The sequence below is a fragment of the Zonotrichia leucophrys genome, chromosome 2 (genome assembly GCF_028769735.1).
Source record: "Zonotrichia leucophrys gambelii isolate GWCS_2022_RI chromosome 2, RI_Zleu_2.0, whole genome shotgun sequence".
NCBI lineage: Eukaryota > Metazoa > Chordata > Aves > Passeriformes > Passerellidae > Zonotrichia > Zonotrichia leucophrys.
In genome coordinates, this window is record NC_088171.1 from 9847616 (window position 1) to 9873155 (window position 25540).

The 25540-nt window shown below is 39.0% G+C and overlaps 1 protein-coding gene across 1 annotated transcript in view; it reads right to left on the reverse strand.

Annotated features, from left to right (window-relative positions):
- The window catches only part of PTPRN2 (protein tyrosine phosphatase receptor type N2), a 634908-nt gene that overhangs the window by 42098 nt on the left and 567270 nt on the right, over window positions 1-25540 (reverse strand). Inside the window, exons 15-17 of the mRNA XM_064703906.1 lie at window positions 20315-20462; window positions 12811-12884; window positions 4538-4615 (exon numbers count right to left, since the gene is read on the reverse strand). Of these exons, the coding sequence (XP_064559976.1) occupies window positions 4538-4615; window positions 12811-12884; window positions 20315-20462 (300 nt within the window). The remainder of the gene's footprint in view (window positions 1-4537; window positions 4616-12810; window positions 12885-20314; window positions 20463-25540) is intronic.

The window sequence follows — 25540 nt, forward strand, 5'->3', positions numbered from 1 at the left end:
CTTTCTTTGTAAATAAAATGGAACTCTATCAAAGCAAAACCCTGTCCTGAGGATGAATTTTCTTTCCAGCTGAGAAGAAAACAACTCGCAGACCTGACAAATTGTTTAACCACTCAGGTAAAAATGGATTAATACCATGTGAGGACAGTCTTCCAGTTTTTGAGAAAGGGAATTGTGAGGTGGAATTCCCACTGAACAAGAATAGAATCAATGAAGGATGTATTTCTCAGAAATAGTAATTGGTAAAAGATGAAAACAAGACCAGATAAAATTAAAAGAAGACTTAAATCAGCTGGAGGCTTTTCAAAATTAATTAAAGTAGTGGCTGGAAAATTTCCAGAGTGGTCCAAGAGATGACAAGCGGGTAGAGATGAAATCTCTGCTTGAGCCGCAAACACAGAGCATCTAGACAGATTAAGAAGCCCCGTGGCAAAACAGATCAATGAGATGACTGACAACACAACTCCTGCAGGCTAGAAAGTTTTCAGAGAAATAGGTAAGCCAGGAAAGTTGGAAACTAACTTGGCACTTGCTGACTTAGAGAAGCTATGCCAAGAATCTAAGGAGCTGGGGAAGTAAACCAGAGGGACACAGATAACTGTGGAGGGTTTTGCCATTAGAACAGTCAGTATAAGACTATTGCCTTTCTATCATTATTTTTCTTACAACAACATACACACAAATTCAAACACCATTTGAAAATAACCAATATACAGGCATTTGGACCATCTCCAGCTCAAACACTGTGCCTTTGAAAGAAAAACTTCTCTCAAGCTGATCTCTCAGGTCAGCTTGGAAACCCAAACGAATAGAAAGTTTTACAGAAAATTTTGAGACTGATGGCCAACTCTAGTGGCTCAAGTTAAATGGTACTGAAGAACAATACCTGCTCTTCTCCACCCTACCAAAAAGACTTATCTTCCAAGAAGTGGTCACGAGTGACATCAGTGGAGCTGGCGCCTCTCAATCCCATAGTGGTACTAGGCTTGGATCACACAGAATTCACAGAATCACCAGGTTGGAAGAGACCTTAAAGATCATCAAGTCCAACCCAGCCCTAACACCTCAACTAAAACATAGCATTGAATGCCACATCCAGGCTTTTTATAAACACATCCAGGGATGGTGACTCCACCACATCTCTGGGCAAACCATTCCAGTAATTTATCATCCTTTCTGTAAAAAACTTTTTCCTAATATCCAATGTATATTTCTCTTGGTGCAGCTTAAGACTTTGCCTGTACTAAGAATGCTAAACGACATGAGCCTGGACCAAGCACCATCAATGTTGTATGAAAAAGCTCTGCCTAGTTTGAGAAAGCAAAGGCACTGAGCAAACCATGATCTTTGCTTGGATCTGGGCAACTTGAATACAGTAAATGGGAATTTGTTTGCTAAGTGTCTAACAGCACTTGCACTAAAATACTGGGCACTGGATCAACATAACAGGTTTTAGAGGGGCCTGCCAGTAAAACTAGAAAAAAAGATTGTCCAAAACTAAAGTATCTGTTTGGTAAAACCTACAAAGTATTGTGACATTCCACAAATCCATTCATAGCAGGCCAGACTGCTTCCTACTGTGGAGGTAGTCACTGTCTGGTGGGAGAATATAACAAAAGCTTAAGAGAAAGCTGGTTTAGAAACTATATCTGGAATAAGAGCATGAAATGCAGACAATCAGCAGAGATCAGAAGCAGTTTGGATTTCATTGTGGATATCAGCTGTCTTGTGAATGCCAAGAAAGTTGCGTTACATATGCAAGTAAAACAAATGCTCTGTAGACAAGAGTTTTCTAGAAGTCAGCTTGAAAAGCCTTCAGGAGTGGAAACAATTACAACATGTTCTTGCTGGGGCAACCTTTCAGCCAAGACACAACGCAGTGGCTGATGCCCACTGTGCACTCTGACTGTTGGGAATCTCAGCCAACTCTCTGCAAAAATAGGAAGCAATACATCCAGTAAATATTGCCATGGAAGGTGATGTCAAGCTCCAAGAATTTCTGATGGACTTGCTAAAGCATGACATTGTGCATTTAGACAAGGAACAGTAGAACAGCCTAAGATCTCTCTGGAGTCAGTTGCTCTTCTCACTATCAGTCAGAAAACTGCTTCACTGAGCACAAAAAGGGAAAAACAGCAATGCAACTCTGCAACAGCTGGCATTAAGTGGAGGAGGGAGAGGGAGGAGAACCACTGAGAAGATGTATCAAGGATGAATAATTGAATCATTAAACAATCCCTGGTGGCAGCATCATGGAAGCACCATAAACTACAGAAAACTGTACTCAAGTAAATCTCAACTGATTGTGCCCTGACAGCAGTTAAGATTATTTCCCATAGCAAGTTTAGATTTCCTATGCTTTACATTAAAATAGGCACAATTAGGTGAAAATAGAAATTAACTTTTCTCCTGCAACTGGGCATAAACTGCAAAACCTTCAAGCCATGGCTTTTGACTTGTACACTGGATCTTCTTCATTTCTGTGGTCGTGGATGCAGTGTTTGGCAAGGAGCTCCTCTCTCTTGGCCTGTTTATTATATCTGGTTGATACCCTGGGCTGTGTAAAAGGTTTGGGACAAGAACTGGCACATTGAATTGTGATCAGCAGGAAGTTTAAGAAAAGTGGGTCATGGACCAAACCAGGACACTGGCACAGGTAGACTGTTATGTTGAAGTGACAGACATCATCAAAACAAACGTCAAAAACCACCTTTTCTATGGAACCTAACAGAAGAAATAGTAAAAGAGCATCACACCAGAAATGCACACAAGCACACTCAAACCAAGGCTGAACTATGGCTCCCAAACATCTTTTGAGGAGATGTTTACAGCAAATCTGGTGGGGAGCTGGAGTGAACTTTCACTGATGGAACACTGGAAGAGAAATAGCAAAAAGAGCAGAAGGAAAGTGAAGACTCTTCCACACAACATAGCATGAGGAAAGAAAGTAAAGAAAGAGATTTTTGAAGTATGAAGTAGAATGAAGAAGATTGCACCAGAGAACAAAGAAACAAAGTTGTAGTCTCTGTGACCATGCAAATGGGGTGCCTAACTTCGAACTGATGTGGGAGAAGAACAAAAGATATCCTTCATACTATGCTTCAATGCTTGAATTAATTCTGATTTCTGCAAGGCTTACTCAAAGTGGGCTTCTTAAATGCCATATTTAAAAATGAGAACATATATTCTTCAATGTGTAAAGGGGAATTTTCAGGTCAAAGTACACACAATGTAGATGTACAAATATGAAAAAAACAAATTATTAAAAACCTGTGCCATAAAAATCATAAAATGTAATTAAAGAATAGCTAACATACTATTTGATTTTGCATATGTAACTAAACAAATACATTTTCAAGTATTATGTCTGCTAGAATGAACCCATGTGTCAAGCAAAAAATATCAGTCTTCTCAATTCTAGCTAATTACCAAACAATGAGGACAAAAATCACAAGATCCTTGAAAATTTAAGCCAGACCAAAAGCTCACCTGACTTCAAGAAGAAAGCATTTGCTCTGCCCTTCTAGAAAACAGTCCCAAAATATCTTGGTCTGAGCACTTCAATATTCATGCACCCAAAATTCAATAACTTTTTTGACAATGTCCTGATTACTCATCAGAAAAATCGTGACATGAAAAGAGTCTTCAATAGGGATCAGTTAATAATTTCTAAGGATAGGTCAAGTGATGCAGATGAAGAGCTGATTTCAACAGATGCAAGCTCCTAAAATACAATGACACTTATCTTATCTTCAGAACAAAAACTTCTAAATTCATAATGCAAAACAAAAAATAAAAGCATATGTTCATGTTGATAATAAGCCCCAGCTGGCCTCCTCCCCAGGCAGCTTCTGTAAACTTTCAGACACAGTTCTGTACTTCCAAAGGAATATCTAACACTCGTATCCATCACACCATCACACACATCTACCCTGGCAATATGTGTTGGTCCAAACCTGAGAGCTGCACCAGCACTGAAACACCTGCATGTAAAGTAAAATCCTAACTGTGCCTCAAGAACTACTTCATTTAGCCCCAATGCTGCAAAGAATTCTGCCCCTACCTTAATTTATGCAGCTGGGTCCTAACTGCCTGTGGCAGGGGAAATGCATAAGGATTGAAGCATATTGGAGAACTGGGACATGTGTGGAATAGATTTCAATGGAAAATTCACGGTGCTTGGTGTTAAGTCCTTTCTGATCTCAAAAATGACAACGAATTCTGGCTACACTCTTCAGAACTTCTGAAAATCACTGAATCCCTGGCAGTAATTTAGTTACAGAGACCAGGCACTAAAATAGGAATACTTTGCCCAGAGGTTCTCAGTATAATTCTCAGATAAACTATTCCTTAGCAGGGCTTGTATTACATATAGATGTCTTGAATATCCATGTACTAGATTTTAAAAAGGCATGTGAATTGAGGTTATTCCACCTACAGTGACTCAAGCACAACATACTTTTACACAAATTACATTTCAAGAAGCACAGGAAAACTTGTGACATAAATTCAGTTTTCAAAAAGATCTTTAACTTACCTGCCAGAAGTCAGCAACAGTAGCAGGGAGAGGGCCCTGGGTGGCAATATATGCAGGGTTTCGGGGGTCATGGTCCATCTGGAATAAGGAAGAAGAACACACACTGGATTTATTTTAAGGAAATCCCTTGGAGTTTTAGAGACAGAAAGTATTTGAGGGCAGAACAAGGGACTTCCTGAAGGACTGCCATGTCCTTCCACCCTTTATTGGCAAGCAAAGTGTTTTATTTCTATTTGTAAGCTCAGAGAATTTTCCCCCAAAAGACTGATGACACCAGAGGTGATGAGCAATGTCCCATGTCCTCAACATGCAGAGAAAGATCATTTATGGTGGCTGACAAAGGCATTTATTTGAGATCAGTACTTGTGGTTTCATAGCAACCTAGGAGCCTTTTGAAACATTTTTCTACACTGAATGTTAAGAATGCTCCACACATCTAAATATGTTCTCCATTTCCACCATGCCAGTCAAGGGCACATGTAACTAAAAACCAGCAAAAATGGGGAACAAATTCAGTTTCTGGCTTTTTCTGGTTAGCTGATTTATCTAAATGCATGGATTTGGCCTCAATGGAGGAAGTTCTGCTTAAAGACCTTAATTATTACGTTTAATTCAAGGAGCAGAAAATTCACTGAGCAGAAAAAATAAAGAATCTAAGAAACAAAGCCATCAGGAGTAAATAGGATTAGTGTGTTACAATGAATGTTTTCGAACTGATGGGTGGTTTTCTTGGTTCTAAATCTTAGGACCCATTCTGCTGAAAAAGAAGATCTGCTGATAGGATTAAAAAACAAACAAACTCATTCTAACCCTGAACTGGGCAGGACAAAACTTTGAACATAAAGAAAAGAGACCCATTTCAGCTCTGAGATGTGTGGGTGTGCCTCGGTGACACTGAAGTCGGTGAGAGTTAACTTATACCCATGTAGCTGAAGGCAGAATTTGTCTCAATACACAGCTCTGTCCTATAAGTAAAGATCTGAATAAGAATGAATGTGAGTCACATTAACAGGCATCTCCTGAATTTATTCATAGCCTATCAAAATCTTCAGTGATGGTACATGTCAGCGTAAAAAAGGCACCTCATAATTATGTGCAACATAAAAGAGGGAAGAACCATAAAAGAACAGATGTAAGTTATTCTAACAGAACAACAATATGATGAATGTTGCAAAAAGGAAGAGAACACTTTTATGTTTCTAATTTTCTGATGTATAATTAAGCTGGACTTAATATTAAAATTCTCCATGACAACACAACACAGGTAAAAGTCACTGAATCAATTTAGACTAAAAGCTTACTTCTGATTCACCACCCATAGTTACACAAAAAACTTGACCAGGATGTCTGTAAGAGCATCATTTTATTCCAAGTTTCATTGGGATGCTTCTCTTATCAGACAGTAAATCTTCCCAACAAGCAATTGCTCACAAGAAGTTTCAACCTTGCTTTCTTTGCCTTTTGAAAAAAGCAATTCTGATAGCAGGACATTTACTGTTGTGGGTATTTTGAGACCAAGAAAAACTAGCTTTCTTCAAAAATCAGTATTAACAAAAAAGCCCTTAGGAAACATTTCAAAAGGAGCAACTTTTTTTTGGTTTTGTTTTGCTTTGTTTTGTAAGAATTAAGACACTGAACTGAACACAGCTGAAAACAACAGCAAATGTGATCAAGCAAAGTCAAGCTTAAAAGCAGAGGTTTTTTTTATTCTCCATTACAGTTGAAATGATTTCTTGGTGTTTTTTTGGGGTTTCTTTTTTTTTTTTTTTTTTTTTTTTTTTTTTTTTTTTTGGTTTTTGGTTTTTTTTTTTTGGAATCCCAAAGATCTACAAGATTTAAATTTGTGGTGAAATGATTTCCTATGCTGGAACTAAAAATCTTAACTTAGAAAAACTGACCTACACCAAGGAGGATGTGCTACTCTCAGTGGAAATTTTTGTGGGCTGCATCCACTCAAAAATGATGTAATTTCTCCACAGGCTAGAGCTTTGCTTGAAATGTAACCAACAGTAAATACACCAAACTTTAGAAAAAAATATAATTCATTTTGAATTCTTCTAAATGATTTTTTTTTCAAATGTAGACATGCCAGAAAACAAAGGCAGAAGAAATCAAGGATGATGCAAATAGTGCTGTCATGGAGGAAATACATCTCAACATTCAGCTGATAAATCAGGAATAGGCCAATCTTGGCATTTCAGCATTAATCAACCTCTGTCACAAAGGTGCTGTTGGAACGTGGCAAACATTACAATAAGCACAGAGTGGTGAAGTATATCAGCAGTTTAACAATAATTCAAAAGACAATTACAATTATTACATTCCAAGCACATTGTGTTGCACAAAAAACAATTATGAGCAGAAACTCTTCTTGCTTGGAGCAAATAGAAAATGGCAGAAAATGCTATCACACTATTAATGATCTTTAACTGAACGAAAATAAGAGCAAAGTTTAAACTAATTAAATGAAATTCCTGGTTTCATCAATTTTGTATTACATGCACTGTTTAAAAGAACATGTATTTCAAGAAAAGCATGAAAAATCCCTAGTCTGGTCACATTCAATTTAATATGAGTAGGTGATGGCAAGGGACAGTTCTTGAATGTTTTTGCTTTGTTCTTTTCTATTCTCTCAAGGTCAGCAAGACCACCAAGGGCATCTTAATCTATCAAAGTTAACAGAAGTTTGAATAAAGAAATAAAGTCAGTAATGGGTTTTAAACTAACTAATCAAGGATCCAGTAAAAGACTTTTTTTTTAATGTCAGTACTCATTATCTTCTTTCAAGGATCCCTCAGATTTCTCACTTCATGAAAATAAAATTGAAAATGTATTCTCCAGAGAAGAATGGAGAACTCCAGACTCCATACAATCAAGTATTAAAACAAAAATTGATTGTTTGCTAACATTTTACATCAGAACAACCTTCAGAAATCACCCTAATAGTAACTGTTCAAAAAGAACATGATTTTTCCCTCTATTTCCCCATCAAAGCACCAAGTTCACAAGGCTTACATCAGAATGGGATCGAACAGCCATTGTTGGAAAGAAAAACCTACAATTATTGCAGCTGTTCTGCTATGGTGGAATTCTCATTTTCTGCTGCAGTACAGCAAAGACAAGTCTGGTGATAATGTTTCAATCTATTTTTTCATGATTTTATATTAGGGGTCAAGTATTTCTATAATGGGCCATGCAATTGATTGTACTGATTTCCATCACTACTAGTACCAAAAGCAAAAGAAAAGAAAAATGAGGAGCAGTGAGATTTCTTCTTGGAAAAGAAAAACTAGAGAAAACTTTAGTGGCACAACTTTTGTTTTCCTAAAGGGTTTCGTAGTATAAACTGACTTATAGTACCCTAAAGTAGGAAAATATATGAAGAACATTATCACAACTGGTTGCATCTTGTTAACATCAGACAAGGATTCCACCTTTGCTTTACTGCAGAATAAAAGCTGTTTTTTCCCCTCAAGAGTTCTATTATCCAGCTGTCTTATTCTAGGACTTTGCAAGAATTCCCCGAAGAATGCTGAGTTTTGTTGAGTTTGTGATAGAGATTGTGCTGCTGCACGATTTCACTGATAATGCTGATGAAATACAGAAAAATCAATACATTGTGGAAGTAAATCCTTGAGAGTGGTACATGTAGATTCTTGTTAAGCAGTCTTGTAAAACTGCAAACTGAAGTAAAAGTGCCAATAGGCATCAATGGCCATTTTGAAATTTCATGTAAATGATAATACTGATGAATTCCTTCCCTTTACCTTCCCTTTCAGCTTGTCAGATTTTGATTTCCACAGAGAAGGATGCTGGGTGAGATGTGGTCTCAGTCACATCATATTTACCATATTTACCTTCACTTAAAACCTCTGAGTCCATCTGATATATTCCTAAATCATGAGATCAGAATGAAATCCAGTGTAGACCAAATATAACAGAAAGGAAGTTGAAATCTGATTAACGCCTTAAAAATTTGTATGGATTCAAGCTTGTGTGGTTTCCAGACTTGATGTGTTTACAACATCAAGAAAATCTACTTCCATACATATATTTATTACACAAAATATAGGCAGTCTTTAAAGAAGAAGTGTATTTGTTTTTGCAAAAGAAAGCATATCCAGCAAATGCAGATGAACTTTGTAATCATTCACCTCAGCATTAAAATTAAAAAGGTAGACTAGTCCTCATCTTCATGTTTGAATTAAAATTTAAAACAATTTTTTAATTCCTTCCTTTTAAGCCCCTAATGGAATGAAAGAAGCGAATCTGGTTGCCTATGCCATTATGAATTTCAGAGTCTATTCTTGCTGATGAAATTTGTATGCTGTATTTGAACAAACTGTCATGCTAATGACATTCCTCAGTCTGGTGTCTTCAATAATAAGCAAACTGAGTTTTTAAATGTAGTTGATGGGATTTTTTCCCTCTCAGACACCCTATGAGGAAAAACAGAATTTCCCATTTACTTTCATGACCTCTGATTTAAAAGCAAAGATTGCACATTATTTACTACTGGATGATTTTCCTGAAATTTAATGAGGACTAAGTACAAATATGACAGAAGTAATTATCACAGTTTTATTCTGCACAGTCAGGGTCTCCTTGTGCTGTAATTGTAAGCCTTTCATTCAGCTGCCGATACCAGAGTTATTATCATAGTACTTTATGTTATTTCAGAGAGGAGGGAAACAGATTTCTACCTCACTTTTACCCTGCAAATTTATCCCAAGGACTCATTTTGCCTGGCCTCATGCTACAGCTAAATAAAAGACATATGGGAAGAATTTGGACTAAATCTTTCCTGATTCTCTTCACCCAGCTGCAGTGGGGCCACCAATATAATCCCAGTTTTCACATTCTACTGTGAAGTATTGAGGTATTGAGGGGGGGCAGCATTTTTTCAAAGGAAGAAACATGTGGGCAGGTGGCCAGCTCATTGTCTAGCACGGGGATTTTTTTACGGTGTGCTGCTGCACTCATTTAGACTTCAGTGAAGGTTGAGTGAGCCCCAGCTGGAGACTGGACCACTGACCCAGAAGCTGGAGATACCCAGGAACATGTATGGGACTGGCAGCCTCCCTCTCTGAAGCTCAAAGAGAATTACTTTATTTTCCACTCTTCCTGCACCAGACAGCTCCCACACACCGGGAGGAAAAAGCCTCTTGCAGTCAGTTCATCCTGTACTGATCCTGTGCTATCAATGCCCATCTCACAACACTGCTCACTCCTCACCCAGGCTCTGCAAGGAGCAAATGCACCAGGAGCATCACTGTATTGACAGGATAATTAGTGAGGTTATGTAGGTTGAAAGAGTCTGAAGGAAAGAAATGGTAGGATTTTTGCAAGAGTGAGTGAAAGCAGTTGTGCTGATACTCCACATCCGCTGTGTGCTCTCATGGACACTCACTAAATGTGTGCCTGCTACCAGGAAAGATCTCGAGTAAACAGCAGCAGAAATAGCACAAATGTCCAACTTAGGCTTCACTAGCTGTATAAACACAGTAAATATTGCAGAATCAAGTGCCCAATTCAATATTGCAGTGGGCATTTGAAGTGGGGAGAACAGCGACTGAATATCTCTGCCACTTCTTTATACAAAAACTACACCAGATTAACAAATATGTTAACACTAATCTGAAGATATTTAATTTGGCTCAAAATTCAGCAGTTTGCAGGGAATCCTTCCAGACCATGGGCTTGCAAAACAGGGATTTCCTCCTATCAGCCCCCCATTGTATCACCTCCAGGAAACACATTTTGACCTATTGCTTTCAAAACAGCAAAATGACTACTGGCTTAGTGGGGTGAACTCATGTAACTAACTGGAGCATCTCTTTCCTTGGAATAGCAGGTCTACACAAATATCAGCTGTGGCACTCTCTCCTCACACTAGGGTCTCTATCCTACCAGAAAGAAGAGGAACTTGAAATTTTTTCTTGGCAGTTTTTCTTGGCTATGCAAGTTACTGGGCACTAATCCCAATCTAATGAAACACTTGTGAACCCACTTATTTTTGGGCATAGAAGTATTTCTGTAAGAGATACAAAGACAGCCATAAGAATTTTTGGTTCATCAGTGTGACTTCTTGTATTGAACAGAACTCTTGAGTCTGGGAAAACGACAAAAAAATAAATATGGTTCTAACCCTGGAGAAGGACCTTTATTAAGAGCTGGATGGAAAGGCAAGATTACAACCCTTTGTAAAAACACAAGAGGCAAAGTTGTAGGAGCAGGGACCCTGTGGTTGCATGAGCCTTGGGAATCTTGATAAAGCAAACCTCTTCCCAGTTTTGTCAGTGGGATATCCTAGTCCTGTTTCTTCATTTACAACACTACTTAATCTAATGCTTTACTCTTCAGTGTTATTAAAGAAACAGTTACACTATAATCCAAAACTACAATTGCAACAGACACATACACACATGCAAGAATTTACTCCCTTCTCCAGCCAAAACTGTGTACTAAAATAGTTAAACTGTGTCTACATAGACTTTTGGGCAGGTTGCAGAAGCCCATTTTTTCAGTAAAAACCCAGCAGTTGTGCTGCTGTCAACACTGAACCTGCCTTAGCACCGTCTACAGATGCTGTAATTCCACTTTGCTACCACGTTGTTGCCATGTGAGTTACAACCAAGCTCCTACAAGAATACAATATCTCACTTCCAGTTATCACCTCCCACTCCCGTCCTTCCCACAAAACCTCTCAGTTTCTACTATCAGATGTAGGCTTGACCAAACATAACTCACCAGCTGGGTCCTGAAGACACAGGCAGAGCACTGAGGCCCTGGAGCTGGACCTCTGTGTGTGATTTTACAAGCAGGATGGATATTCCTTGGAACACGACCTACTGTGATCCCCAGATCCTGCTGCCCAACAGAGCTTGGTCTAGTCAGAGACACACCTAAAAACAGCCTAAAAGCTCCAATCTGTGCCTATCTACCCTTGTCCTCTGAAATGGAACTGGCAATCCCTCAACATGCAGATGCTTTGGTTTCCCCTCTAACCTAAGCCAAAGACAAAAATATCCCAAAGGTGTTTTTTGGCTTCTGTGTGTTTTTTGACTCTTTGAATAAAGTGCTTTTATGTATTGAAGGAAATGAAGCTTTGAACTCTGCTGAAACAAAGATCAGGGAACACTTTTTATGTAGCTGTTGGGTTTTTTTAAAAGAAAAAAGTATTGTCAACAACATTGGAAGGATGCAGCCTGTAATTTCATGCTGTTGCAAATTGTCAGCTGCCTTGCCCACACAAAGTCATTTAACTGGGGGAGTGATACTCCCCAGGAAAATGAGCCAGTAATGGCAAATACAGCCCACTGCAGTGAGATCTTATTCTCCATCCTAAGCTCTTTCTCACAGTTGCCCTATAATAACTTTTTGGTGGCTAATTAATGTGAATAAGAACTGTGAGAAAAAGTGGCTGCCACACCAGCAGTCCCACAAGGTCAAGGACACAGTGCCTTTTTCCCCCTTCACTTGGAGATCCTGACACTTCCTTGAGATGCTATGACAGGGCAATGCCACTGGAATGACTGTACCTGTTCAGTGTCTGCAAATAGAGACCTTTTCTCCCTATCACCTTTCATGGACAAGAAAAGGATTCACATTCAGCTCACACAGTCATGGGAAATGGCAGCTGGGCAACACTGGAGTACCTGGACCCAAAAACTGGACTGACCTACTTTGCAGTTGGAATGAATGTACAGGGGCTAGGGGATCCTCTTCTTGCTTTCCAAACAGAAAGCTCATGGAAGAACAAGGAGAGCTACAGAAACACCAGACTGGGCTTCCCTAGGTCAACAGAATAAGAAAGTAAGAGGAAATGTCACTTCCTAAGGCAGAAGAAGCTCAGAAGTCTGTGAACTCAGCCCTCCATGCCTACAGAAACCATTCCTCCTACTGTAGCTGGCAGGACAATGCAAAAAAGAATAAGCTATTTTTCCTCTCAGGAGAAGGAAAAGCTCTAGTAAAATAAAGCATTGAATTTTATAATCTGTAAATTAATAAAATCTAATATCAAGTACAGAAAACTGACAGTATTACAAGGTGGAATGAGGGTTATCTAGTGACTTTTTCTTAGTAAATAAACATCAAGTGTATTGCATGCATATACATTTCTCTTCAATTTAAAGGACAGGCTGAAGCACCAGCATTGTGAGGTGCTCACAACCTGAGATTAACAGTGAGGTCCCTGGAGTGACCCTATTTTGACAACAAGGAATGACAAGGAGCAACTATTTGGAATACTTCTCATAGGTTACGATACTTACAATGGGACTGGCGTTGATGTAGTCTGAATTGTCGTGGCTACTTTCACCCTTCAGACATATCCTGGAATGGTCATCTGCAAAGAACAAGAGAAGAAAGTTTATATACCAGTATTCCACCCATTTTATGTTAGACAATTCAGAGTCACATTAATGTGCTTTCCAAGACAGGAAGATAGCAGAAAGGATATTTCCTTCTGACTCCCAGCTTAGCCATCGGGTTGATACAGCCACAGTACCACAGCCTGACTCAGGCATGAAACAATGGGATATTCCAGAAGCTCAGTATCATAAAACCTGTCTTCATGAGATGCTCTCTGATGTGCTACAACCTCTCATAAGAAAAAAAGAGAATCTCTTCTGTTCAGGAAGTTTAAGATTTAAACTAGGCAAACCACTAAAATCACTAAGACCCCCCAGTATTATAACAAACATTCCTGTGCTTGCCAGGTCATGGAAGAGGGAAGCTGATGGCTTCTCTAAAATATGAGCAGCAGGGACATGGAAGTACAGCTGAGAGCTGGACAGTAAATTAATCTGTCCTGATCAAAGACCAGTGCTGTGTGGTGTTCCACTAGTGATGTGGGGAGACAATCTGACTTGGAGATGACCATGGAAGAGACAAAATGCCAATAAATTGACTTAAAGTACAACTGGAGCACACAGAAACATCTTTCAGACACCAGTAAAGAAAACAGCAGTTCTGGACATAGGAGACTCACTCCTGTTGTTTGCCCATGTTCACAATTACTTTATCACTTTTTAACTTGTAATTTTACTGGTGCTAGCTCAATTATATTTAAAGCTGGTATGTCCCAAACTCTAGTCTTTTTAGTCTTTTTTTAAAAATTATTTCTACATCAGAACACATATAATGGATGGGTTTTATTTGTCTGTACTCAGGCAGAGACAATGCAGATATCTGCATCTCTTCCCATCATCCAGACTCACTTTCTGTTATGAGAAAAGAAATGTTTCTATGTGATGAATCATTTCATCCTGATTTAGCTGTCACAAACAGGCCAAATTGTGTTCAAGAAATGCCATTTCTTTCTACTGACTAAAGAAAGAAAGCCCAGACCCAGCTCAGATAATTTTAGAGATGTCTAAGTCTACATATGAATCCCAAACAACTTGTACCTGATATATAAGCAGCACAATTTATACTCCTCAGGAAACCTACCCTGCACAGTATATGGTAGAAAGAGGTTGTGGAGTTGCCCCTTCTGTAACCCTCTACAGCTGAACACAGACAGTGATGTTTTGAGAGGACTGAGGATCTTTCCACTGATTTTTCAAATAGACAAAGTGAGAACACATTGTCTGGTGGCCTGAGACACCACTCAACAGCAGGATTCCAAGTTGGCTGTTAAGTACCAATCATTATTTTAATAATGAGGAATAATAAACGAATTATCAAACATTCTAAGGACCATACAGGAAGGTAGAGACAGAGAGTTTGGGCTCTGCTTAGGCTTATTTAACAGCAATGCCATGGCAGTTCAGTAGATGAGCAAGACAAAAGGATGTTTGTAAGAGTGTTGTTTATAGTCACTCAATCTCACCCAACAGTGTCAGCAATCTTCTCCTGGAATAAGATTAGTGATGAACAAGTCATGTCAAATAACTGAAGAGATATTCTTTACTATTCACATAAACTTACTTTCCCTGCTAAGGTTTGAGGATGAAGAAGAGAAGAAAGGGAACACGCTCATGAACATTATTCATTCCACCCCACTTTGGCACCACTGCACAGAAAAATCCAAAACATCAATATGAACTTTTGACACCTGAGATCTTGGGCTACCTGATATTTTTTATAGGAGGCTTTGCAACGAGCAATGTCACAGAGTGCTTGAAGAATTGCAGCTCTGAAACATTCTGGCTTTGCAGGAGGAACACAGGTTACATGCAGTAAATGTGGTCTCACATACCTTAAGCTAAGCAAGCACTCAGGATAAGCCCTGTTCATTGAATAGCAAAAGTGTTTGAACTAATCACCAAAGGAAACGTGTGAAATGTTTTCAGAGGGATGAAGGAGAGAGAGCAGACAGTGATTCATCAGTACTTAGCAAACAGATGTCAGGGTGACTCTCCAATAAGAGTCAGGTGTGAGATCAGTAACTTATAGATCTTTTTTTTTTTTTTTTAAACACAGAGTTTTATCCAGACCCTCTGATTTAGTGAGCTATGTCATTATCTTGCAGTCTTGGAGGGTTTATCAGAGGGCAAACCACGTTAAGGCTTAGTGAAAAGGTGTTGAGACTTTGTATTTGCTCTTAGAAAAAGGAAGTGTACAAAAAAGGTTGGACATGTTTTTCTGCATATATCAGGAGTTTGCACCCATGTGTGCTTCAGTTGCAGCATCAAACATTCATATTGACAATGAACAGATTGTGCTTGTCTATGCCTGTTATCACCTCAAAGCTTCTAGGAACTGGCATAATAGCTCTTCTGAAATAGGCAGGGGAAGAAGAAAAGAAAAAAGAAACCAAAAGAATACCATGGACACCAGATTGTTATGTTAACAATGAGCAACTATGGGGAAAATGCTGAATGTACAGCATTTTGTTTTTGGCAAACTGCATATTGATTAGGTGAGAAGAAGGAAATGCCGGAAATACAAGGAAGGAAGGTATGTCAGAAAAGGAAGATAAACAAGATTAATCTAAATAATGAGAAGATGAATGAAGAAATAGGAGAGGAGAGGGGTGGTAATAAGGAAGTGAGAGAAAAGACAAACAAATGCTGTTACTAGCTACTGCAATCTGGCCAAGCTACAGCATCATTTTAAGTATCTACAATAGCTGCTGCTGAATGCTGAGCTGCTTTGTATTTGCTATTGCTCCAGCCAAGCTACAGCTGAAAGAAAAACAAAATGTACAGACGGATACATGTGGCAGAGGGAGGCTTCCTAAATAAAAAGGTTAATATTAACCTGTAGCTTCAGAGAAACACAGCACAATGTTGGATTTTATATACGTGTAAAATATAAATTATAAAATATAGAGGATAGAGCATCAAGGAGATGATATAAGCAGACACACATGAATTTGCAGTATATAAATCTCAATTAATAAACTGTAAAAGCTACGTTTTGGTGGCTACACATATTCATGTGAATTGCTTAACGGAGCTTGATTTAGGGTGTTAAACTAGAACATGGACTGTTTGAGAAACTGTAGAGTAGGTGAGACATTGCACAAGGAGAACAGACAGGGCACAAGACCCCAAGACTTTTACCCTATTAGACCAGCATCTGAAGCTCACACAGGATAAACAGTGGCATCTCAAGGCTATTAATTTCACTATGAACCAAATACCAGCTGTGGCCATTGCACACCTCTCCTGATGTCCCTGCACTGACTGGCTCCTCACTGGCTCTGTCAGGGGCTTTGACACCTGGTTCACATGGAGACACTTAAATTCAGGCATCCTGATCTACAGTCTCTCAGACTCATGCCCAGAAAATTGGTTTCAATGTCTCAGTGTAGGTTTCCACTGATATTTGGGAGTTCTAGGACACTTGGCTAGCAGACAGGAGGGTCACAAGTCTCCCACAGAGCTGGTGTTACACCTACCAGTTCTGCCTGGGTACCTTGAGTACTTCGGGCATCTCAAACAACACTGAATTCCTGTGCTTAAATGACTTAGTCAAGCACAAAATGTCATTACTATCTGAATTATTATCTGAATAATTATTATTAATTATTATTGACCATTACTAAAGTAGTATGACCTCTCAGTCTTTTACTTCTCTCACAGTGGCCCTGCAATTTAGTGAAGATTATTTTTGTTGCTAGATGGAGATTGAAAGCTTGTAAAAATAAGACTTACATTCTCCCTCTGCCTTTTGGTTCCTTTTAATCAGATACTTCTGAAGAAACAGAACCAACAAACATAAGGTTGAAAAAGAAAGAAATATGGGCAAATTTGGGTTGTCTGAATCCTGACATCACTGGATAAGGCAAATCTTACAGCAATCAACCCAGCACATCCTTCCTGGAACATGATTTTCTTCCTTCTAGATTTAGACTGATTTTTGATTTTATTTTTTTTATACAAAGCACTACACAGGACTCCACTCAATTAAGAAAGTGAAGAACTACTGAGAAAAGAAAGTTGTGCAGCCTGAAGACTACGAAGAATCATAATCCGCTGATTATCATTATTTTGCTTGTAGATGATCTACAGAAAATGGAATTTGCTCTGAACTGGTCGAGTTCCTTCATTTCAGAGCACTCTTTGCCCATGCATTCATAGCATGGATAAGGCACACAAACCTCTGCTCAGGTGTTCCCATCACTGGTGCACAACCCCAGGCTGTGCCCTTAAGGCAAACAAGGCTCAGATCTGGGTGCATGTTCTGCCCCTAAATGCTTTGCTCTCCTTTAGAAGAAAGGCAAAGCACAGAGATAACCAGGTTGCTTAAATATGTACCACATCCCATGGATCTGGTGGACAGCTTTTGATAGATGTTCACAGCAAAAAGTTGTTTTCCAAATGTTTAAAATACCTGTATATATTAATGGTGTACATAAATAAAAACATACAGTATTGACTCTGTTGAGATGGGTTCACTTTTCAGTGATGCAAAAAGAGAAAAAAAAAATGAAAAGCTTTTTTGGATCTGCTCATGTATTCATAAACAAAATAGGCATCACTAAATTGTAGCACTAAATATAAACACCGTGTGTCCTAAATTATAGCAATCTGCTTCTTGATTGGATAAAAGGATACAGTTTGTTAATCTAGAAGGTCCAGGTAACTTGAATTGTTAGCATTTTTAAACTAGTAATTAGTTAAGTGCAGTGTCAAGGTGTTCTGCTATCAAGTATTTTAGAAGTTTGCATAGAAAATAGAAAAGTTAGGCACAAGAATAAACTATGATAAAATAGTGATAATAAGTAGATCAATTATATAATCACTAAAATAATATTGTATTGGTTCAGAAAGAAAAACACAAAGCAAATACAACATATTAAAGCTTATTTGAAGCCTTTCTAAGAGGAAATCTTCTATGTGAATTGGCAATCTTGTTCTACCTTGTCAAGGTGATTATGAATATAAAAGGGGTGAGGAAACACTAACAAGGCATTACTTACTCTGTGAGAATACACTGAATATAACATAACAGCTCTGCAGAATATCAAAAGCATATCAGGTTTGCTTCTTCATACATTATGAAGCAAATCTATGGCTTTTTTTGCTATAGTTTTAATGTCTAAACACAGTTTTAAAAAATGGGCAAACTGGGCACTCTCATCTCTGTCTAATCTTAGAGTCTAAAATAACCAACACCTTATCAAAATTTAATATTGTTTAAACTCTATGCCATACTTTCCACTCATCAACAAAGCAGTAAGTAGTTTAAACATATATAATATGACAGCTGTTTACCAGTGCACAGTAACCTCAGAAAGAAAAGGCAGGTAATTTTGTGCAATTCAGTCAAAAAGGAAAATTCCCAGTGCACTAATATTTGTAATAGAAGTTTCCACATTGAGGAAACAAAGCACATTTATCATTTTACCCTTTTAAATGTACTAAAACACTTATAGTTAAAACTTCAGATAAATTGCAGTCACCCTGTCCATGTCCAAATACCTTCACCAAATCACTTCAATGGCATAACAAAGTGTCATGAAAGAAGCAATGGCAGAGAAACAAAGCCTGGTCAGGGCTGGCTGATACATCCAGGAGGTACAATATGATGAAAAGAGACAGACTAGCTGTCACCATCCCTGAGAGTATTTAAAAGACTTGTACATGTGGTATTCAGAGATGTGGTTTGGTGGTGACCTGGCAGTGCTGGGTTTACGACTCAGTGATAATCTCAGATGTCTTTCCCAACCCAAATGATTCTATGACACCTAAGTTAAAAACCTCTGCTCTTTAGCACTGTCACAGCCATGATACGTCTGGATTTGGAGGTAGAAAAGTCTAGTCTGAAGGTTTCTATCTTACAGCTCACTGAATCATGAAGACAGAGTTTCTACATCAGTCAAATAACCAGCACCAATTTCTGGCAACATCCATAGCTCCCATGCTGCCTCTGTGGCAGCAACCAAAACCAGTCTAGCTTAATTTATAAGCAGGAACTTGAAATAGCTTAAGACAGTCTGACTGTATGTCCATATTGATGGAACACTCTAAGCAGGAAGATTAACTTGGATCAATACATATTTTCATGGAAAATTTTCACTGCCTATCGTGTCAGTTAAGTGCTGGTTTTTTTTCAGGATGTAAAAGAGCACAGGAGGCTTGCACTGCACCACTTCAACTTTCATGGTGACTTCTTTAGAACTTCTTCACAAGCCTGATCCCAAGCCACATGAAAGTCAGCAAACTGCTGCTGCTGCCCCAAAAGGCTTTTGACCAGCACCATATTTACTCAGGAGAATTAATACTGCTAAGTTGCTGTAATCCTCTCCTGAGTGGAAAAGTATTGCAGAAAGAGCCACTACATAAACAAAAGAGACAAACCCCACTGAAGCAAATATGCAGGGACTGATGGGCTCAGTTAAATTACCATATCCTTCCAAAGAATCTTCACTCTAAATCTGGCTATGACATTTACTTAACGTGTTACCTGTCATTTCTCCATTCCTAAAGGAGGAATACTACTTACTCAAGACTCTTTTAGGGAAAATTAATGTTTTCAGGGCACCTTAAAAATTAAACCAGCTATATATGTTTGCCAAGCTATCCAGCTGGATTGTGGGCACGCTGATTGAGAGCATTTTGGTTGCTGTGGACTGTGCATATATTCTCAGTTTCATTTTTGTTTCATTGGTTGCCTAATGAAATATGTGTCCATACATTACCAATGTAATCTATGAGATATATATATATGTATGTTTGCATAGCAAAAATATGTTATTTTTATTTCAAGCTCAAAAGGCGGCTGCTTACAGGAAAGAGCAGATTCTGGGAATATAAACATCAGTTCCTTTTTTTATAATTATTTTTATTTTTGTGTGTTTAGAGAAGCCTTGCAGAGAGAAGCCAGTTAGCAAGTTTATCCACTGAAGCCTAAAGGGGCTCCTTCAGTACAGCTGAGTATTTGATAAACAGATTATCTGGCTCTGCCTACAGACTGCTGGTGTTACTGCTGGATGGACAAGAGACCAACTTGTCTTGGTCAAAAGGAGAAGAGACTTCTACTGAATAGCTACAGATGCCATTCTTGTACAGACAGTATATTCCAGCACTGACAATCACTCTGGCTATGGAATTTGGTGAGACATCACAGCTGCAGCAGCAGTGTTATGTGGCACAGTTGTGTATTTTTGTAACATATATGCAAATTACAAGGAGATAAACAGGGTCTGATAAGACAACAGGACATGCACCCAGCCCATAGTTGTAGCCACAGCTTCCACTACACACAGAAACCACTCCACACTGTTTACCTGCCTTCTGCAGCTTTCACACCGCTGTGCAAAGAACACTTGGGAGTGTATGCAGAACCAAAAAGCCAAGGTGCAAAGGGAAGTGTACATACATGGTACCACGGTGCGGGAGCGGTTCTTCGGCACGTTCTCCTCCTGCTGTGCTACGCTGCTCTCGTTGGGCTCAGCCTGGTAAGCACACAGAGCTTCCCACTCCTTCTCCAGACGGTTCTTGTTCTTCAGGTGATCTTCCATGTAGGACTGGAATGAAAAGAATACTGCATTAAGCAATGGCTTAGCTAGGCTGCAAACTAAGCTTAAAGGATGTTTCTCAAAGCGTGGGAATCCTGAGCTTTGGGGAAAAAAAACTGGCTCAGTTTTAAGGTTCATTTATTTACTTAATAGAGAGTTGACTTCAAGCTTATTTGTGCTATAAAAAATGAGAATGATAAAATGTACCAGTGCTAACAGAGAGGAAATTTATGAAACATCCATTCACTGAGCTTTAGGAGAAAATTGTTTCTTCTTCAGTACCTAGAAAACATAAGCCCAAATGTCTTTTTCATCAGGCAATGGAAAAGAAACAAAATTCCATTAACAAAAATTACTACAAACAACAACTTCTGTCAAAACAAAGGATTTTACAACCAAATTTCAAGCACATATGCATGTCACAACAGTGATAGAAATATTGAAAAGAATAAAAAAATTGCCAGGCTGAACTATTGTGGCCAAGCACTGGGTCATCAGAAACTCATCTTGCAGATGAACAGGCACAGAGAGGGCCTTCAGCTGAGGAGGTGTTGTTAATTAATATTAATAGTTGTTGTTAGGGATTGTACATTGCATTCAGTTAACAGTATTGGGAAAAGCATCACCAAAGAAATCTGTGGCAGGATTATGGGCCTCAAAGTATCTTGGTGCTGATCTTAAGCTTTTGCAGATCTCCCCTGGCTAGAGCTCCAGCAGTGGATAGGAATTCAGCTCCAAAGATTTGAGAAAAGTGAACCAAAACCCTTTTCCTTCACCCTATGGATCAGAAATAATCCAAGTAGGTGAGGGGAGGAGAGCAGAAAGGAGGAGGAGTGGGGAAACCCAGAAATCTTCCTTTCCCTTTAACATGAAAATTAAGATAGTGACCTCCTGGTACTTTAAGCCTGCTTATACAGGCTCATTACTTTACAGAGCCTTCCATCTTCTACAGCAAGCAAGAAACATCTTACTTTAGACCATGTTCATATCTGTAAATTAAACTCCATATTGCCTGTACTAGGTAGGTTGAAATTAACATTCCTAAACAGAATTAAAAAGGACAGACTGTTCAGGAGACAGGCTCAGGGTGGGGTCAATAGCAAAACTTCTTGCCCAAATATCAGGTATTGCTGGACCTAATACAGCCCAATCTATAGCAAATCTTGTCTAGAAAAAGATCCCAGAAAGGATTCACTGCAAAGTACAAAACGGACTTTAATTGCTTCGAAAACCCTTTCCATTGCCAATCTTTCTGATGTTGAATTGTTCTTCCTAAATGTGCTTTAAAGAAGAAAAGCTCTTGTGCCCTCTCTACAGGTTTAACAGAAGGTGTAAAAAGCTTGCAGCTTGTCCGCTGCCAAACAGGAGCTCTGCAAATCTGTTGTGCCACTGTGCTTCCCACCTGGCTGGCAGGGCAGGATACAGCTCCCTGTTGCAGCTTGAACAGTTTTTTGATGACAAAGAGCCCCTGACACACAGCTTTGTTTGGTGCAGGGTTTGTCGGGCGCTGTCTTTACACGAGGTTTGTAAATCAAACCTGGTACTGAAAAACCAATTCAAGAAGCGACGCTTCAGAAGGGATGTCTTTAAGGACACAGAAAGGTATTGCATTAGAAGAAAGGTTTCTAAAGGAGGTAAAAAATAGTGGTGGCCTAGATACAATCAAAACACCTACTGTGTGATTGCTTTTCCTCTATAATGAAGGAAGAAGCATTGCAGTGGACAGAGCTGTGACCTGACAGACGTGGAGCTGGGAGAGTGGCGTGGCCCCAGTGTGTGTCAGGGTGTGGGTCTGGGAACACGTTCCCAGCATTAACTTGCAAGTTAACAGGAGGAAACCATCCTCTAATAGTTTATTTATCCTTGTCAAAAGGCTCTTGCTACTGGCAAAGGAGGGAGGCTAAAGATCCTATTCTTTTCTCCTAGCAATTTTGTGCCTGGCTATGTATACTGAAGTCATAGGGGAAAAAAAAAAAAAAAAAAAAAAAAAGAATAATCCCTCCAGAGCAGAGACTTGCTGGTATATAAGAATTTTTATGAGGCAAAGGGAAAAAATAGCAAAATCTTACAATACCACAGAGCCAAGACTGCTGGCTTCAGAGCAGCTGTTTAGCATGCAGCAGAGATCAGGCAGTCAAGGACCAGCCTGTAGCATCTTCCCATTTTAAACCACAGTTTTATAATCTGATTCATTTTGACATGCCCATCACCAATGTCCCACAGACTTCAGGGACATTTTATGCAGATATACAGATCTGCCAACACTGAATCTCTCCAAAATCCTGGTAGATCCACAAAGGAAAGGAAAAGGGCCATGAACATTTCATTCCTAAGGCAGAACTGAATGTAGTAAGGAGCTTTCTGTTGACTCCAGCTTGTCTCTCTGATGATTTCAAGGATTGTATTTTAAAAAGAAATTTAATTTCCTTTTAAAATCATCAAATCTGTCACAGTTAAGGTAAAGTTTACAGCTAAGGTAAATTAACTGCTTTTATTGCACATGAACTTTCAGATAACTCAATGTTCTTTAAAAATTATTACTTTTACCTTCATTTTTCAGGTAATCTTGAGTGTAAAGATACAAGAATTTTCAAATGGAAACACACGGAAATCTTTACTTTAGCCAACCATTTCTCGTGTGGTTTCAATTCCTACATCTCACGGATCAGACAGGGCACTTGTCTGACAGACCTTGAGGAGGGGTTTGACTATTTGAATGGACCCGTGGAAGGCTCTGCCCAATATGGACATCTGCTTTACACACTTTTTTTAAAAGCTGCCGAGGAAGAAGCTTGCTTTAAAACATTCAGGAGCCAGACAATTCCCTCAGAGTTAAGTAATCTTTCATTTACAGTCCTTCAGAGCCCCAACACTCATCCCCACTTTGCTAAACAGAAGCTTAGTGATTTTGAAACATTCCCTTGGGAGCTGCTAGATGTACATTAAATTGAGTGGAACTTCTGATATTTTAGAGATTGTATGTCTACTCAAATCCACTCCTTAATTAGGATGTTTTGATGAGACATTCTGCAATGTTTGCCTGGTGCAAAAGAAATTCATTACCAACGTGTCAAACACGCACATGATTGTCCTTGTCCCAGAGTAGCAGGTAAAATAAATAGAGGTTGTCACCACTGTTATTGCAATGCTCCTCAAGCCTGCTGAAAAAAGTAGAGGTCTAGCCTCACCAATATGGGCACAACAAGGCAAATCCTGTAATCCCAAGTATATGCTATTATTTAAACAAACACCATCTGCTTGCACAGGTCTTCTGATGCACCTTAAATTCCATTAGCCTTAATTTTCCTTCCACAGGGCCTGACCTGTGAGGACAATTGGTAGCCCAGTCCCTACTTTCTCTTGTTCAGACAGAGGAGATACTCTTGCTGCCAAAGATGCTGTGGGGATGAGGAGGATGTGCTGACGTAATGAGGACAGAGTGGATGCTTTATAAAATCCATTATTACTGTGTGAGACCTGCCAGTTGTAAGGCAAAAAGGGAGCTTTCAGCAAGAGGATGAAAAGCTGTCCCAGGTACAATGAATGGGCTGAAGAGACACTGCCAGTGGCACATATTAAGACAGATTTTATGTGCCTGAACACAGGCACAAAGACAGAGCACAGTGGGCTGGTTTGGCTTTGGTGGAACATGGCTTTGTTAGAGCTTCCTGTGTGCTCAGCTGATGTTGTAATAGGGTGTCAAACTACTTTGGTTTTCCTTATTTTTTTCTCTACTCTTTTATCAAGAAGGGTGTCCAACACATGCCCTGTGACTAAATAAGGTTAAAAATAAAACTATTAAATTCTAATTGACTGGTCAATCTTTAAATCATAGAATCACTTAGGTTGGAAAAGTCTCTCAGATTATCAAGTCCAACTGCCAAGTCCACCACTAAGCCATGTTCATCAGTACCACATCTATATGTCTTTTAAATACCTCCAGAGATAGTGGTGACCCCACCACTGCCCTAGGTAGCCTGTTTCAGTGCTTGCCAGGCCTTTTGATGAGGAAATTTTCCTTAATATCCAATCTAAACCTCCTCTGGCACAACTTGAGGCCACTTCCTCTTCTCCTATCACTTTTTACTTGGTTGAAGAGACACAGTACTTTCTTCCGAGATAGTATGGTTTGCATCTGTGAAGATATTTGTTTTAAAAATTCCTATTTTATTAGCTGACATTCAATTGCCACAATTATTTCTGACAACATACTTCCAATACAGTACTTGAGTAGAAACCCTTCCCATGATTGAGGATGCATCTTTCAGTGAAAACATGAGCAGCTCTCAAAGTGACAGACCTTGACAGGTCTAATCAAATTTCAAATGTCAGCTGAAGATGTGGATGTGAAATTATCTTAATCCTTGTGAATGGTGACTGCTCAAACCCACACTGTTCACCCAAAAGTGTGGGAACCACTGCTTTCAAACTGCTGCTGCTTTTTCCAGAGACGCAGAGGGCCAGGCAGTGCTGTTGGGCTTCCCAAGCTTCCTCAGAAGGAAGAGAGGAAATTCTAGAGGAATTTGTTTTAGCTATTATATAGCAAATTGTGCAGAAAAAGACTATACTTGAAAACATTTGTTTTGTATTCTTGTCAGTAATTTAAATAATGTGGTTTTTTGCCTTTGTTCCCTACTAACTCATGGGTTGTATCACTCTGGCCCAGGATGCCCCAGAATTCTTGCTACTCTGCTTGAACTTCTTTGTGTTCTTTAGTACACATTGCATTGACTACATGTAAGAGGAATACTTTTCTGCATAAATCCAATTTGCTTTTAACAACACATATGGTTTTGTCCTTCTATTTTCTGGCTTAATACCTTATCATTAGTGGCTTCACAGTAAATTTCTCTGTTCCTACTCATATTACTCACAGTGCTATAGAATTCAGAGACAGAAGCAGCCTATCTGATTACTTGCTTCCAGGTCTTCAAATAATGTAATTTCTTGTACCTCACTAGGATTTTTCTAACATTTGGCTGTTCTGTATCTAAAGCAGAAGCCTAAAGCACAGTTCATTACTACTTCTTGGGACTCTGACTGTTCTGAACTATACATTGTATACCTGAAAATATACAAATATTTTC